The 18,660-nt window shown below is 36.2% G+C and overlaps 1 protein-coding gene across 2 annotated transcripts in view; it reads right to left on the bottom strand.

Moving 5' to 3' along the window:
• Positions 1-18,660, bottom strand: part of LRRC56 (leucine rich repeat containing 56) — a 58,970-nt gene that overhangs the window by 19,207 nt on the left and 21,103 nt on the right. For both annotated transcript variants that reach the window (XM_087716042.1, XM_087716038.1), the window contains exons 4-7: positions 11,847-11,934; positions 8,295-8,355; positions 4,852-4,948; positions 3,323-3,520 (exon numbers count right to left, since the gene is read on the bottom strand). In XM_087716042.1, the coding sequence (XP_087572168.1) occupies positions 3,323-3,520; positions 4,852-4,948; positions 8,295-8,355; positions 11,847-11,934 (444 nt within the window). The remainder of the gene's footprint in view (positions 1-3,322; positions 3,521-4,851; positions 4,949-8,294; positions 8,356-11,846; positions 11,935-18,660) is intronic.

Genomic DNA, 18,660 nt, shown 5'->3' with positions numbered 1-18,660 from the left:
CTGTAAAACTTTTGACAACTTTTTAATATCTATTTTTCTTCTCTCAGTTTTTTTACTGCCTCGTTTCTCCCATCTTCACCACATAATATATTACTGTTAAATTTGTTTTATCTTCCAATTAACACATTCAGATAAGATAGAGTCTGCTACCAGGGTTCTATGTCATTCATTATCTAGACTGGTCTGGGTTTCTGCCTCCCAATTGTCTGGCAATGACCACAAGAAAAACCTGCATCTTTTTTAAAAAGCCAAATTAACTGCTACAGGGGCCTGATTAATCTTGAGACTCTGCAGATCACCTTTACCCACAACCACAGTTTACTGACAAACATACAAAACAGCCATGCAATTGCCCCTTCAGTGACTATTATCATTATCCAGTATTTAGCCCCAATATTAGATAAAACCAATTTAATGACCTGTAGTGGATTGTATGAACAGAGACTATTATAGTTGTGGTATGAAACCCATTCTAAGGATGACCATGAATTCAAAGATGCTTAAGCCTTAATTTAAATAAATTGCAATTATCTTTTCTATCTGTCCTTCCTAGAAAATCCTTTTGCTAGCCCTCACAATTCTATTTAAAAAAAAGACAATCCCTTCCTGATCTAAAAAATACACCAATCCTTGATCTAAAGTATGGGAGCTTTTTACTCTGTAACATTTTCTTATAAAAAAGTCAGCAATAAAGGGCAATATGCATGTCTTCTCTTATCCCTAATGTGGGAATCAAAAGAGGCTCCTAACACACAAAGTCCAGTTCTGTTGTGCTTCAGCCACAATGTAGATTAAGAGTGAGCATTTGGAGCACTGAAGAAAGCACCTCTGCAAATTTTTCCTCTTTAATATTCATACTGAATAAAAAGGAATCAACATTAGTTATTTTTTGTTTTTTTAATCTTGTTTATAATTATTTTTTTCAAACTAAGTAGCTACGTACCACCTTAAAAAGCTAAAAAGACAGTATAAAATATTTTAAATCAACATGCAAATATTCTTCCTTCCTTCCTTCCTTCCTTCCCTCCCTCCCTCCCTCCCTCTTCTTTCTTTCTTTCTTTCTTTTCTTTCAGTTTTTGGTAGTTTCTGGTCCCTTTGTGGCAAGGTGGTTGTGACTAACTGTACAAAAGCATAAAATGTTGAAGGTGAGAATGGCCAAGAGTGACAGATCTCCTGAAGTGGTGAAACTATAGAAATAAGTTCTCTTTGTGAGAATCACTTCTAGCTACTTGAGCAAAGTACACTGTATTTCTGTTTCATGTAGAAGGACATTAAACAAATATTTCAAATTAAAAGAGAGATTTGATTAAAACACTGGAATATAAATAGAAAATGACAGACTCCCTTTCTTTGGAAATGTCCAAATAGAAGCTCAGAAAGGGCAGTGGTGGAGCAGATTTCCTCAGTTAGCAGTTACTTGGATTAGATTTTTGAGGTTCCTTCAATTTCACAATGCCTAAAAATGGTATCATCTAGTATTTTCAGATGGTTTCAACTAAAACTTGTTCTGATTTCAAACCAATGGTAAAAAAATGCTTTAGTGAGTCATGCTTTGAGTAGGGGTTAGATTAGATGGCATCTAAGATACCTTTCAACTCTATGTTTTTATGTGGAAATTGTAATTCCAAACATTTGGAGGATACCAGGTCAGGAATAAAATTTTCTAAGATAAGAAAAACAATACTAACAATAAGAATGGATAAAATCCCAACTCTAAATCCAGTAAATAATTACAATTATTAATCTTTCTAAAATACAGAACTCATAAACCAGATATTAAATTGGCTGAAAAGAGCCACATATTTGTTACACATAAGAAGAATATAAAATGAACCCAGATTGTTTATTTTATAGTGAATAAATATATGAACAGGGAAAAGAGGGAAAGAGGAAACAACAAAAACAAGAGAAAAGGAGAACCCCCCCCAAGCAATGCAACAACAATGTATGATATATGTGTTTGTGTGTGTGTTTGTGTACGTGTGTGTGTGTGTGTGTGTTATATGTTTAACACGATGATTCCATAAAGGAAGATATTTCATTATAATTGTCCAGACACAATTTTTATCCATTAGCAATTTCTTCAAAAGTCATAAATACACAAACACACATATATATAAAGAAACACACATATGAAAATACTGGGCCTTGTATTATTAATTTGAATAGATAGTAGATTCACATGGAAGATCCTAATATAGCTTAGACTCAGGCAATTTAGAAATGTTAAGGTAATAACATGCAATTAACTGGGGCCATTATTCAAGTGAAATAACATTACAATTACATGCTTTATACAAATATAGCTGAAGTTTACCTTGTTTATTATTGTTTTTTACTACTGTTTTAATTTTTACAGGGAGTTTAATATAATAGAGTAAAAAAAATCACCTTAATTCTAAGTTTCTGAATAGTCATCAAAAGCCACCCCATAGCATCTATTTTAATAAATCTAACTGGATATTAAAGAAAAAGTAATCTTATCTACATCACATTTGTAATGTGCTACTTGCCTATTTATCTGGAAGGAATAGCAGTTTTCCCTGGGAAAGAATTGACAATGCCCAGGCACATCTAGCAAACCCACTGAAATTGATGAAAAAGGATTCTGCCCGCAAATGCCATTTGGCTTTTAAGAGCAATGATTAATACAGAAAAAAATGAGTTGCAAGGTGATTTAGGAGGATTGCATTGAATGCAAGATATAAGCTTCATATTATAACCCTCGATCAAAACTCTATATCATCTTTTTATTATACTTCAGTTTGTTCTGCTTAATTGTATCATGTACTCTACATGCAAAAATACATTCTGCTTTGCTTCAAGCATGGCAGTCTCCCCTTAGCATTTGCAAACTCTTGAGAATTCCAGAAGTCATTTGCAAAGCTATAAAAGAACTTCAGTAGTAGAAATGAAGAAAATTGTTTTAAAAAGGGTAATTTTTAATACACATCTCTCCTTGCTGTTTCAAAATATAATCTTACTAAACGACCACAAGCTGTACTGATTTCACTGTACTGTACTGCACTGTACTGATTTCACTAGGCTTTCTCTTAGCAACTATGCTGTTACTGCACAGTCTTCTGTCTTCAGAATGCTGAATAAAGTGCTGGAAATCTCCCAAGATTAATGATGAGTCTTCTTCACTATATTAGAGTTATAGTATGCCACTTACCTATTCATCCAGGTTGAGAAACAGTTCCTCCAAGGCAAAATTCAGAAAGATAACTTTGCTAGATTAAACCACAGCTTTCATTCATGATTGCATTGAGATAAATCAGCAAGATACATATTAGATTACATGTAGTATATTAACACACACCTCTGAAGATTGCGGGCTTGGCTTCAAGCAAATAAGATTTCCCTCTATTGTAAGATTGGTCAGCTTAGTACAGAGCCGCAGGTATTGAATCTGACTAAGATCTTCAATGTTGTTTCCTTCTAAATCTAGAATTTCAAGGTTCTCCAGTAGGCTAATTTGACTTAGGTCACCAATATTGTTGTAGGCTATGTAGAGTTCCTAAAAAAAATTGAATGGCCCTTTCAATATTAAGGTGAAATGTGATATATTAATAAGTCATAAACAATTAAGACATAGTAGTAAAAGGAAATCTCCCAGCCTTTCTTATAACTAAGCAGCAAGAACTTTAATTTGCTTGATTATTTCATAGGCTTTTACTCCTAGCATACAGTATATGGCTAATAAACATAAAATCTGAAATATGCCAAGATTTCTTTACTATTATGCAATAGATAATAGGAAAAATAGGAACTATGGCCTGTCCCCAGTATTGCAAAATTTAGAAGATAAAAGACAAACTGTGGTTTAAACTTTTGGTTTATTAAGAAAAGGATTATTATTTGCTAATAATAAACCAAAAACCATGAGTAAAGTTGCCTGTTTTTAAAATATATCTTCTAGAAAAAGAGATCAAGTTGAAATAATTTTTAATTCATAGAATAAACCACAGGTTGTTTTTTTTCACTTTCAGTTTATTGTGACTTGGCTACTTAATTAACAAATTCTAGGTTCTATAGAACTGCCAAAAATCGAATACGACTGAATGGATGATATCGTCGTCGTCGTCATCATCATCATCATCATCATCATCATCATCATCAATACTTAAGACTTATAGACCACCCCACAGTTCTTTACAGCCCTCTCTAAGCGGTTTACAGAGTCAGCATATTGCCTCCAACAATCTAGGTCCTCATTTTACCGACTTCATAAGAATGGAAGGCTGAGTCAATCTTGTGCCCCATCAAGATTAAACTCCAAGATGTGGGCAGAGTTTGCCTGCAATACTTCATTCTAACCACTGTGCTAGCAGGGCTCCTTAATGATAATTAAGGTAAATCTTCAGGCCAAGTCATTGTTTTCTTTGGAGACATTACTTCAACTTCCCAGCTGACATTTGTAATACTTTTTTAAAAATTAAATTCTATTTGGACAAGGCAGTATTTTATGAACTAGATTTTACCTACACGTATCTGTTTTAAAAATACAACAACTTTTAAAAAAAAGTACACCAAATCTCTGGGTTAAAAACACCCTCGTATAAAAGTGACTCATAGTAAAGAGCCTATTGTAGCAAAATTCAAGTTAAACACACGAAGGTTCGAGTTCATTATACAATACTACTTATGCAGCATTATCCAATAATTGTGTTCAGGATTAACACACAAATTCGAGTTAAGGATGGACCTTGGGAATGGAACTTGGTCTTAAACAGGGAACTATTGTAAATTAACATGGATTTGATATCTAATTTCCTTCAAAGTAGTAAGGACTATACACTGTGTAAACTAGTCAAGCAAAACAACGTATAAAGTCTTTGACTCTTCTACCTTCAAAGAGCAGCAAGAAGCGATCCCATCTAAATCTGGGAGCCCACAGCGAGCCATCCACAGGACTTGAAGACGAGGCAGTGCTGTTCCAAGGTCCCTTAAGAAAACAAACACCGGAATTCACCATTACCTATCAAACGTCTGTTGTCTGAGCTTAGTTGTTGATGATGTTATCTAGTTTGGATAATGAAACATCTGGAGTGTCCCTATTGGGAAAGTTTTACTTAATTTGAACTATGCATTGGCATTGGTTTAGACACTGACAAATCACCAGAATTTTTAAAATACCATTAGCTTTTTAGGAAGTATCAATATCATTAGAATTATATTGTTAACACCCAGCACCAATACAAAAAAATCCTGTAGCAAGAAATGAGTTAAGATGAGCAGTGGCAGATTAAGGCTCACTGTTACATTAAGCACTGACTAATGTTGGTGCCCCCCTCCTTTGTACATACTGTACAAATTTTCATTGGGTTTTTCTTCTGTCTTAACTTTGTGGTGCCCCCTTGGGCCTGGTGCTCTAAGCATGTGCTTAGTCTGCTTAATGGTTAATACACCACTGAAGATGAGCAACTTTTCTAGCAATGAAGGGCAGATGTAAACTTGCAATAATCTCAATGAACTTCACCTCCAAGTAAGCTAGTACATGGCAGAGCTGTGTATGACAGAGACAGTTAGGATTATACTTTCCTGTGTAGTTATTTTTGTAGCCTGAAAGTATTTTTAAACTAGTTTACAGGGTAGTAGTATACACAGGGAAGCAGAAATAAATTTCAGAAAAAGGCATTGTAAAACCATGTCTATATTGTTGCCAAAAAAATAACAGACATACATCCTTAGCCATTAGTCAAGCTCAACTTGAGGCAGACTTTACTTTTATGTCTATTCACAGACTACTAAATCTGGTACATAAAAGTTGATTATTTCAGGAAATTGGTTGCAATGACAATACATCATTTTTACTACATTATATTACATGAATTTTGTTTACTATGGTATCAAAATAATGAATCTTTTACTGAATTCACAACTAAAACATGTGTGATTTATAAAATATAAAACTATTTCTAGCATTTATTTGGAATCCCAACATTTAATAATTGCTGAATTCTGGGGAAAAAAACCAGGTTCTGATCTCTCGCTGTATGACATCTTTTATTTGAAGAGGAATACTATCATATCCATCCTTGGTTTTATTATATCAAAAGTTATATATTCCTAATTTTCCCAGTCACTCTTTGTAGTATGTAATATCCCCAATCATCTTCATTATCACTCTCAAAACCTGCACTAGTTTGCCTGAATCTTTAAAATGTGATATCTAGAACTGGACCCAGTATTCAATTTAGTCCCTAACTACCTTTGAGTTAGAAGCTAAACTTCTGTTAATATAGTCTAAAATATATTTTGCACTTTTGCAGCTCATAATATTGTTGACTCATACTCATTTTGAAATCAACTACTGGTACTATTCCAAGATATTTTTCACAAGTGCTATTACAAAGCTAATGTTCTTAATTCTATTTCTATGCATTTGACATCTGATTTCTAAATGAAGAATTTTTTGCCTCTGTTAAATTTCATTCTATTTGAATCCATTTATCTAATCTACCAAGAACATTTTGAATTTTATTTTTATTGCCCTGGAAAATGAACAATTCCACCCAATTTGTGTCATATATAAAAAGCTCTGATATCTCTTCATCCAAATTTCAGGCCCATCTGTGGTTATCCTATCACTAACTTCTTAAAGCAGAGAATGCCACACGAGGCAAGGAGTCCATCCTTTAGACGACCAACAGGAAGGTGGATAAAAAGGCCTTCAACCAATATTTTACTCCTAATCCATATTCTGTATATTTGGAGTTTAAAACACTCAAGCATTCATACGGGAAGACAGTTCTGCAAAGTCAGCAAGGAGCCACATCTCTGCTCAGTTTATTAAAACACAGAGAAAATTATTACATAAAGTTTAAACCATGCAGGGAAAGAAATCCCAAAGATACACTAAGGAATGAATGGAAATAATGTCCTTGCAAACTTCACAAAGCTGTAGCACTTCTATTAGAAATATGTGATGCATTTCTTATTAAATCTCATCTACACGAGAAATATTGTGAGTTAATTATTAAACGGAGACAATATGAGATCAAAGTGTTGAGCCTATTTGGGCATAGGTCAAATGTGGATGAGCCCTTAATCTCTTCCCTCACAAAGTTTCAAAGTTTTCAAAGTTTAATAGCATTTGTATGCCACCCAATCCCGGAGGACTCCAGGCGGCTAACAATACAAATCAAAAGAATAGAAAGAAAGAAGAGATAGATTTAAAAACACACCATGCACTCCATTCCAAGTGGGGCTGGACCATATTTAGGGTCAACAGCCCCAGGCCTGCCGGAACAGCCAGGTTTTAGTGGCCTTACGGAAGGCCGAGAGAGTGGCCTCAATCTCAATCTCAATTTTTCTAGATTGTGCTGCTTTCTGCCTATGCAATATTGGATAAACATTACAAATTCTGAAGGAAACCTAATTTTGCAAATGAAAGAAAATTAAATATATTACTTTACAAACTACAGTTTATTCTGATTATAGTGAATTCTTTCTCCAGCTAGGTATAGAATTCTAATCTTCTCTATGATAGGAATAATGAATTGACTGGATTCTAACTCACTAGAGTTATTTGTAAATTTTAAGATACTGCAAGATTATCTGCAGGAAAAAACAACAACAAAAAACTCTTAATATATTTTAAATCTATAGGAGTAATTGATTACTAATGTCCAAGACTTATGCATAATTATGCTTTTGTAGGCTGGATATAACCAGGTACATAATGTAATATATTTGCATACTGTATTTTTTGGAGTATAAGATGCACCAGAGTATAAGATGGATCAAAATTTTGAAGAGGCAAATCTAAAAAAAAAAAGTTTTTGTATTCCATCTCCCAAAACTGGCCTGTTTTTCATGAAAATGGGCCCATTTTTGTCAAAAAAAGGGGCATGCAGCCTTTAGGAGGCTTATAGAGTGCTCCTGGGGGCTGGGCGGGGGGCAAAAATGGCCCATTTCCCACTCATTTTTGTCCTCCCCAGTCCCCAGGAGCTCTCTGGAAGTCTCCTAAAGGCTATGCCTGGCCATTTTTGAAAAGGGGACGGGATTTCAGGTGGCCAAAAATGCTGTATTCAGTGTATAAGACGCACCCAGATTTTCAGCCTCTTTTTTGAGGGAAAAAGGTGTGTCTTATACTCTGAAAAATATGGCAGTTTACGGTTTAAGATTTAAATCTTAAATCACTACAGTTAAAGAACAGACTTAATCAAGCTTTTCTTATGTACAAAATATAAAAAGTATAGTCAATTTCTCTGAAGAAGAAAGAAATGCTGTAAGTAGTTAGAAATTTGTATATTACTTCTGACTTAACTTTCTGAGTTATTTCTTACCTCACAGATGTAAGTATACTTCCATTCAGTTTTAGTTGTTTCAGATTAGGGAGGTAAGAACCTGTAAAATCGGGGGGGGGGGGGGCACAAATATAAGGAAATATATATGTTGTAATCCTTTCAAACATCTAAGTTCAATTATTTTAATTTCACAGTTTGTACATTTGTTTACCATGACATTTGACTGATTTCTGATGTCTAATGTTTTTTTTTTAAAGAAACAATGCATTATATGTCCAATTATATTTTAGGCCACTAGTAACTGACATAAAATATAACATTTCCCCATTACTGAACTTGTTTTGCAACTCTTTTTAGGATTGTTGTAAAGCATGTCACCAATGTTTTAAACAATTCATATGGTCATTAAGTGAACCCTGTAGTTTTTTGGCAAATCCAGCATATCAGTTGAGTGGATTTTTTGCCATATTCCATGGAAAATAACAAAAAAGTCACAAATTGTATTTACTATATTTTTTGGACTATAAGACGCTGTGAACTATAAGACACACATTAGCTTTAGAGGAGGAAAACAAGAAAAAAAATCCACCTCTGCCTCTCAACATCCATCCAGTATTCATCTGGCTAGCATCCTTGCAGCAAACAGCAAACAGCCTGGTCAGTTTTAGCACGTTATCGCAGCTCCAGCACATGGCTCGTCAGGGCTCCGCTGCATTGCGCCCATCACCGGTTAACTGAGCTGAGCTGCTGCTGCCCCCAGGGAACACTGGCGCCTTCGCTGCCGAGCAGCTGATTGGTGATTGAATTTGCCTCATGGAATACTACCAATCAGCTGTTCTAGGTGGCAGGGATTGCCGCTGCCCATTCGCCGCCAAATGGACGGCGGTGAAAGGGTGGTGGCGGTAACGATATGTGGCAACCCCCACCGCCTAGAACAGCTGATCAGTGCCGCACCAGCTCCCCTCCCCCCACTGCAATATTCACTCTGTAAGATGCATAAACATTTCCATCCAATTTGGGGGGTTTGGGAGGGGGAAGTGCGTCTTATAGTTAGAAAAACACGGTATATGTCTGAGGACACTGATCATAACTGATCATAAATGTGAGTCAGTTGCCAACTGCCCAAAATGGATCATATGACCCTGGAAGGTATTTGTGGCAGTCATAACTCTGAAGATGGGTCATAAGTAGCTTTTTTAGCAATAGCACTTACTCATATACCATTTCACAGTGCTTTACAGCTCCCCAACAAACTGGGTCATCATTTTACTGACCTCGGAAGGATGGAAGGCTGAATCAACCTTGAGCCGGTCAGGGTCGAACTCCTGGAGTGAGAAGTGAGTTAGCCTGCAGTATTGCATTCCAACCACTGCACCACCACGGCTCAATATAGCTTAAAACTCCACTGTAATAGTTGTTAAGTGACTAATCGTTAAGCGAAGACTACTTGTAGGTATAACTGCTGTTGTGCTATTTTGTACAAAGAGAAGGAAAGTGGACATAATAGTTCTTAAACATGCAACTTGGCTAACTGCCATGCTGGCTTGGAATCTTCTCAGCACATCCCTTGAGTCCCATGTTGAGAACAGATATTTGAGGGTTATTGCCTATAATAAGTTGTAGTTTCATTAGTATTCTCTAAACATTGAAATTATTTAATAATCCTCCTTTTAATCGTAATTCCATGCCAAATCCACTAAAAGTGGCAATTGGGAAATATTATATTAATGCTGCATTGTAATTGTTTGAAGACATCCATAGTTAACTTTTAAAAAAAATTAAATTCTTTCCATGGAATATGAAAGATGCCCTCCCCCCATGATCAAAGTAACTTTTTCTGATATAAAAGTACTTTTTGCTAGGAAGTGTGATGTACACAACAAAATTAATTCATTGTCTTAAGGTCTCTGAATCATTAAACATTTTAGAATGTTCCAGAACTTTCAGAAAAGTAGTAATAACCTACCATAAATATTTAATTAATATAGATTTTTTAGAAATTTTATCATCCTTCTAATTTTGCTCTTCTAACCGACACAGTTGACTCCCTTTCTTTTCCTTTCCATTTCTCCCTCAGTGTCATCTCTGTGATGTTCTTATTGCCTCAATTTGTATTCTCTCAAGAAAACTGGAACCCCCCCCTTATATGCCACTTGCTACTCATATCTCTCTGATTTTTTTCTATAAAACACACCTTGATATGGACTATATTATATTCAGACAAGAATGTAAGCATGATGCATAATTTGTATATCATTAACCAAAGAAACTTGTTCATTAGCTATATTTATACTGCCAGCATAATGGCCCTTATAGAATACTTTATTTCGCCAAGTGCAATTAGGCACACAAGGAATTTGTCTCCAGTACAGTAGTTCTCAGTGTACATGCAAAACAAATAACAAATAATCATCATCATCATAATGATACCAAGAAGAGAAGGTAGAAGAAAAGATAAGGATAATAGTAATACAGCCATACTACATGGGTAAATATAATAAGACAATATTCAGTAGAGTGATGGCATAAGGCAAAAAACCTGTCTCTGTGTCTAGTTGTTTTGGCATGCAATGCCCTATAACAGCATCCCAAACGGAGGAGTTGAAACAGTATATGTCCTGCAAGTGAGGGTCTGTAGATATTTTCTCAGCCCTCCTTCTGACCCACTTAATGAAAGGAAGCTGGTTGCAATTATTATTTTCTGCAGTCCTAACTATGGTATGTTGGACGTGGTGGCTCAATGGCTAAGATGCTGAGCTTTTTGATCAGAAAGGTCGGCAGTTCGGCGATTCAAATCCCTAGTGCTGCATAACGGAATGAGTTCCCGTTACTTGTTCCAGCTTCTGCCAACCTAGCAGTTCGGAAGCACATTAAAATGCAAGTAGAAAAATAGGAACCACCTTTGGTGAGAAGTTAACATTCATTAGTCATGCCGGCCATATGACCACGGAGACACCTTTGGACAGCACTGGCTCTTCGGCTTTGAAATGGAGATGAGCAGTGCCCCCAAGAGTTGGGAACGATTAGCACATATGTGCAAGGGGAACCTTTACCTTTTTAACTATGGATCTGTTGAAGTCTGTACCTGTTTGATTGCTAAACCAAACCAGACAGTTACAGAAATACAAACGACAATAATTCTTCTGTAGAACTGTATCAACAGCTCCAAATGCAGTCTGAGCCTTCTGAATTGATGCAGGAAGAACATCCTTTGTTGTGCTTTCTTAATCATGGTTCTAAAGTTAGGTGTTCATTTCAAATCCTGGGAGAGTATAGAATCCAAAAACTGTTTAAAAATGTCTTTAAAATGAAACTCTGAAACATTATGTGGCAAAAATGTAAGAATTCAGAAAATCTGAAGGGAGAATGCTTTTTCACAGAACTTCAGTAGGTCATGCTTTTCTACAACTATTTGCTTATTATTGTCACTATAATTACAATTATGATAGGATTATATGAGCCCTTTCTAGGACAATGTTATTCTTAAGGGAATACTTTTTTAAATTAACGTTTTTAATATTGAGATATATTTTTTACGCTCACTGAATGAAAGGTTTGAATAATCTTAGACAGAATAAAATTTTCTCTCACCAAAATTTCCCAGACTATTTTCTCTGGTGTTTACACGCATCTCAAGGGCCTTCAGTTGCCGCAGATCATCTAGCCCTGTCAATGCTTTCTGCAATAATAAACAAAAAGATAAATATATGCTATGGGTCTATTATCACAGTACTTCAAGAAACAACTCTCTTCCTAAAATTTATTCAGAAACAGAAAATTTAGTAAGTCAAATATTAATTTTTAATTCTAATTCCTGCATTAACCTTTAATATAACACACGAAGACAGATATGTCTATGTAATACCAAAATATTATTAAAGAAAACAACTGCTCTATAGTCATGCTGCTTGGGTAAAGGCTAGATTTCCTAGCAATATGAGAATTTAAAAATACAGAATAAAATTAATAACAAAACATGTACAAAATTATTTTCAATTAAAAACCTGGCACCGAAATAAAAGCTACTTCTTTAATTATAATCATTGCTAATAGGAGTACCTTGAAAAAATAATAATATTGAATTAAGTTGGGTGGAGAAAGAAACTTCAGCTATTTATTTTATATTTTGCATTGTTATGTAACCTAGTTCTTATAATGTCAACCCATGACAATCTTCTAGGGCCGTGATGGCGAACCTATGGCATGTGTGCCACAGATGGCATGTGGAGCCATTTGTTAGGGCATGCGAGGCATTGCCCTATCCTCCGCGAGCTGCACTGGCTACCGATCAGTCTCCGGATATGCTTCAAAGTGCTAGTCGTAACTTATAAAGCCCTTCATGGTATTGGACCTGGGTTCTTGAGAGACCGTCTGCTGCCAATTACCTCCCAAAGACCCATTAGATCACACAGGGTCAGCCTCCTCCGGGTTCCGTCTACCAGCCAATGCCACCTGGCTACTACCCGGGGGAGGGCCTTCTCTGTGGCAGCTCTGGCCCTCTGGAACGAACTCCCCGCAGAGATTCAGACCCTCACCTCTCTCCAGGCCTTCTGAAAAGCCGTCAAAACCTGGCCTGGGGTTGATGAGTTCCCCTCCCCGCTCGACCTGTGAGGTTGTGTGATTCTTGGCTATTTTAACTACTTGTATTGTGTTCTATGTTCCCCTTTTTCCCCCTTTGAGTTGTTCGCCGCCCTGAGTCCCTCCCGGAGAAGGGCGGCATACAAATAAAATAAATCTAAATCTAATCTAAATCTAAATCTGTCAGCTCCAGTCCGCATATGCGCACTGGCCAGCTGACTTCGGCCTTCTTCTGAAGCTGTTTTTCGTGAAAAACCGGCCCTATGTGGAAGTTCATGAATAGTCTTCCAATTTGTGTATAGGACCATTTTTCAACGTCCAGAGCCTTCAGAAGGCTTCTCTGAAGGCTCCAGAGGGCAAAAAAAAGTTCTACGAGCAAACTGGAAGTGACTTCTGGTTTGTCCATAGAGCCGTTTTTCGCCCTCCGGAGCCAATCAGTCCTATGGACAAACCGGAAGTCACCATTCCTGAACTTCTGGGTTCCCCGTAGGTCTGTTTTTTGCCCTCCTGTGACTTCAGGGAAGCTCCTGAAGCCTCCGGAGGGCCTCAGGGGGAGCGGGCTGTTTTCACCCTCCCCAGGCTCCTAGAAAGCCTCTGGAGCCTGGGGAGGGTGAAAAACCTGTACCAAAAGTGGGTGGGCACTGGTCGTGGGTAGGTGTGCGCATAGCATTATGGGTGTGGCATGCCCACGCATGACCCCCCTGCACTCCCCCCGCTTTTGACATGGGAGCCAAAAAAGGTTAGCCATCACTGCTCTAGAGCATATGGGTAATCGGAAAATGGGAAAACATTTTTATTGTTACATGGATAAGGCAATAAGACAATCTGTAAGGTTAAGATCTCTATTTTTGCTATTTCTCAGTCAAACATCTTGTCCAGTTTAAACTTTATTTTGTGTTATACGCTAAAAAATGCACAGCATTAGAAATCATAAGACACTTACGTAAGACATGTTTAGTGTTTTAGCAGTACCCACAAAAAAACATCCAATGCAAACCAACAAGGGAGAATGTTCAGGGATTAACAGATCTGGGATAGAAAATAATTGAAACTGGAGTTGTATTCCATGTGGAACTGGTGCATAATTTAGAATCTTTCTTGATACTTGATTCCCTGTGGTCAGGAGAGTCTTAGCACATAACCATCTTGTGCTTATTTTACCCATGCAACACCTCTACTTTGCGAGCTGCACTGATTACCAATGGAGCTTGGAATGCAATAAGAGTTCACCTCGATTCCATGTGTTTATCTTGCTCCCTTCCTTTCCATCTTTATTAATTTTAAATCAATGTTTAATATTTATTATTTCAATATTTTAATGTTTTATCTTGTTGCTTTTGCTTGGTTATAAGCCTCCTAGAGTCACCTCTAGGTGAGATGGGTGGCATATACATTTAATAAATAAATATAATATATTGATTATCACCTCTAAAACCCTTCACAGTTTTTATGGGACTATCACTTTCTTATTCTTTCTATCTAGTATGGTTGGCTTTTCCCAACTCTCATCCATAAAGCAATGTCTTTTTGCAAGTCCAAGGAAACAGACCTTTTATCTGTGGCCGTATCTGCCCTATGGAACAGCATTTCTCTAAAACTCACTACTTTAAAGATCTTTAAAGATCTAGCTTTTCCAATAAACTTTGGAGAGCAGGATTGATTACGATCTATTTCTTGCTATTAAATTGAATTTCTGTTTAACTTCATCAGTTTGTTTTGTCTTCCCCAATTTGCTATTAATTTCCAGTGTTTATTCTTATGTTTTAATTTTAGTACATAATACATAACTAGAGTTTCCCTTGTGATTAAGGTAGCATACAAATTAATTAAATGCACAAATAAATATCAGTACATACAATCTCACTTCATCCCTGGAATTGGCAACTGGGTGTGGGAATGTCCAGATAGTGCTGTCATCTAATTCTTTCAGAATGAAGCTTTTTGATCATTAGCATGACTAATATATTTTATCTAGAGAGCATCCTATCAAGGATTAATGTTGTCAGCACACTCAGAGTATGACACAACTCCTAAAATGAAATCTAGTTCCAGAGGCCAGCAATCTCCATTGGTCTTCATGATTTGGGTTCAAATCAACCAACATGAACCAGCTCTATGTTACATTCCAGTTAAAACTTTTTCCAGCATCCCACTTCAGTTTTCAACAACAACAATCAATCAATATGATAACAATAGGATTTATTTCTAAATTGCTTTTGTGTTACAGGCCACCAACTATTTATGTTACAGCACATGGCCTTCATCTGTTACTGGATAATCTGTCCTTGATTTCTTACAACTTCCCATCACTGTGCAATTAAAACCGCAGTTGCACTGCCGCCATGCTGTCTAATTGTGACTTGTGTATTTGCATATACCGAGCTAAATAGCGCCCTTCTTTTTCCCCAGAAAGCTTCACCAATTATCTATTTTTGTACTTGTTCAGTTTGCCTGTGGCCTCCCTGTCAAATTCATTTACTTTTATTACCCAAAAATAAGTCTTTGCCAAGAGGGAAAAGGAAGTGATTTTAAATAATGGACATGGTTTGCCAATAAAAATGTTGTTTTTTCCTTACTGATGATTGCAGAGCACAGTTAACTGTATATACTCAAGCTTCCAACAGCAAACTAGGCAAATGATATTGACAGAAAAACATTAATATTTTTCACTGAGGGAGGGAGAAAAGAAACAGAACAAAGTATATTGAAATCACTAATTCAGTTATTGCACGTTAGTGAGAAAAATGTATTACTAAATATTATCATTAAATTTTAAAGGCATTGTGGTTGTTAGTTGCAAAGTTGGGTCCGACCCATCGTCCTCTACCATCCTCTGGAGTCCATTAAGCTCACGACTACTGCTGGAAGAAGGCGGGGCTTAGCAGTGAGAAGACGGAGTTTCAGGCCATTCCTGAAATTCCCCTATTCCGGAAGAAATGGACGGGTCGTTTACGATCCTAGCTGTCCCGGAGAGACAGTGAAGGTTTGGGGAGATCCAGTGACCTCAGAGACGTTCGCAGGTCTCGGGGGGGGGGGGGGGGCTCGGATTTCAACCCCTTTTGCCATCCCTTTCTGGATTAGCTGTATGCTAACCGAAACTGCAGGCAGCCCCTAAGAATGGTAGAAGTGTTTTCAACTGGTAAGCTGATTTTATTACTCAAAGAGAGATGGTCTGCATTAAAATCTAAGCTAATTGAAACCAAAGAACAGAAGAATCTAGCGGCGAATTGGTTTTTTTTAAAATGGATTTATGGCTGGTGGTTACCCTATTTCTTAAATGTTTTGAATGCTGATTACGTGGATAAAGGAAAGTTTACTCTACTTCAACACTCCCTCAGGCTCTCTTTAAGTGGGCTGTAAACCAATTTACTATAATTTGGCTTCTTATAACTTGACACTTTTACTGCTTGGCTGTGTTGGTCTAAGATCAGATAAGATTGCATAGCTCTCAGCGTGTCTTTACTTGCGAATATCTTCTGCATCACATCATGGCGTCTGTACTTGCTTCAAGTGATTCATTTCAAATGATTTTTTCCGCTTTTCAAAAATTGTTTGATATGTATGAAAAATCTTCAGAAAAATCTGAAAAAAAACTGGACTATCTCTTGTTTTTAACATCAAAATATGAAAGAAAGAGTGAGAGCGTTGAATGTTTGAGTGCTCCTGAAACTCAAATGAAGAATGTCAGAAAGGAAGTCTCTCAACTTGCTGACACATCGGGCGTCTGGTCTACTTCGGAGGCAGAAAGAGAAAGAGATACAACGCTTGAAAGAAGGGAAGCCATACAGAAAATTTATCTCAAAAGACAGATTGCAGGAGGAATGAGAAGCATTAAAGAATCTATACTTTATGAAACATTATTTGCAGAATTTTCGATACCACCCTTGAAAATCAAAAACAAATTGAGTGGAACAAGCCAAGGGCAACGTTATTACATCAGAGGCACCCTAAGCAAAAAGGTGCAAAGATATTTCTGCTTGGACTTGCTTATAAAAACGTTTGGGGAACTTGTTTTAAGAATGGTAACAGGACCAAGGAAGTTTTGCTATTGGAGAGACATAGGCTGATAGATTGAAGAATACAATTGAAAATTAGCTAAATCTAATTACTCTTATTTGTAATAGATATAGCTGAATAATAATTGATTTTGATAGTAATGTATATAATGTGGAGTTGATATGATAAATAATAATTGGATATGAGAAAGGAAGGTTGGAAATATTTTTGGATTATATACAAAGGTTATTAATCACAATAATTATCACTATTAAAAAATAAAATAAAATATATACAGTTAAATGTTAATTAATATGGGGAAAATGTTATGATATATGATATAACTACATAAAGAAGGGAGAATGATAATAAACTATACTGCATGGAAGATGGACTTTTTGGTATTAAATATTATGGATGTTCAGCTAAAATAGGATATGAGGATTTGATGTTAATAGAGGATTTTTACAAACAAGTAAATGAAATGTCAGCAGGTATTATGGATTAATTCTTTGGCATAGTTAAGGATGAAGGATGTTTAACTGTAGTCAACTAAAAGTGGAGGTATAATGATGTTAATATAGTAAACATTTGAGTTAAGATATTTGAATTAATATGAATTAATGGAAGAGATGCACCAAAACATGTTGTAACCAGCTGATATACTTTTTTTATATATATATATGATATATACCTGTGTTCTTTTTTTTGTTTTTGTTTTTGTTTTTTGTTTTTTTTCCTTCCCTGCCTTGTCTTTTGTTCTTTTTTTGTAATACAAATCTTTTTTATTTCCATTTCATTCTATACAATCACATGTTTACTGTGCAACCGAGGCATATAACATTGGGTAATAAACACAGCCCTCACTTTTATAGAAAATGCCCCCTACAATACAAACCCAATATACCGCCTTAGCCCACCATACACCCTCTTTCATCCCCCTCCAACTTTCATTCTTCCTTCTCTCATACCCCTCTACACCTGCCTTGTCTTTTGTTCTTTTTGTCTTTTTTTTTTTTGACCTTTTCTTTTCCCACTAGTGTGGGCATGTATTGTTTAAGATTATTATTTTTATTAATATCTTTAAATAATAATTACAGTCAAATGAAAATGGATATATGATGATGGTGATATGTATGAATATTTGAGTTAAAATGCTCGAGTTAATATGAGTTATGTTTGTTGACTGTGGAGGAGATGCACGAAAGTTTATTTGTGACCGACTGACACACTTTCTATAGCATGTAAAGAAAGATGTTGTACTTGTTTTAAATTAAAAAATTTTTAAAAAAATTAATTAAAAAAAAAAAAGCTCACGACTACTGCTTCAGTGACTCCATCCATCCACCTCATTCTCTGTCATCCCCTTCTTCTTTTGCCCTCAATCTTTCTCAGCATTAGGCTCTTCTCCAGTGTGTCCCTCCTTCTCATTAGGTGGCCAAAGTATTTGAGTTTTATCTTCAGGATCTGGCCTTCTAAAGAGCAATCAGTTAAAGGCATATTTTGTATTAATAAGCTAAATGCCATCAGCAATGGAAGCTCACAGCCAATTTATGCTAGTCAGTTTCAGCGCAACCCCTTCATAGGGTTACTGTTGTAGGAAAAGAAATTAGAGAGGAGGTATGCTAACTTGAGCTCTGAAAGAAAAGGCAGGATATGCTCTACATTTATCAAGCTAATGGAAAAAATGCCATGATTGGGTTCCATGGAAGACAACAAGCTATAAGAGTGAATAGATTCTGGTAACTGGAAATCTTAAGAATGTCATACTTTGCAACCCATATTGTTCCCTAGTATAGGTCTTCTGCGTGAGCAGGAGGTTGAACTTGAT

Source organism: Thamnophis sirtalis, unplaced genomic scaffold (assembly GCF_051295495.1).
Source record: "Thamnophis sirtalis isolate CommonGarterSnake01/CBP01778 unplaced genomic scaffold, rThaSir2_p1.2 scaffold_1, whole genome shotgun sequence".
In the NCBI taxonomy this organism is placed as follows: Eukaryota; Metazoa; Chordata; class Lepidosauria; order Squamata; family Natricidae; genus Thamnophis; species Thamnophis sirtalis.
The sequence above is the reverse complement of the archived record's forward strand: the minus strand, read 5'-3'. Positions and strand labels throughout refer to the sequence as shown.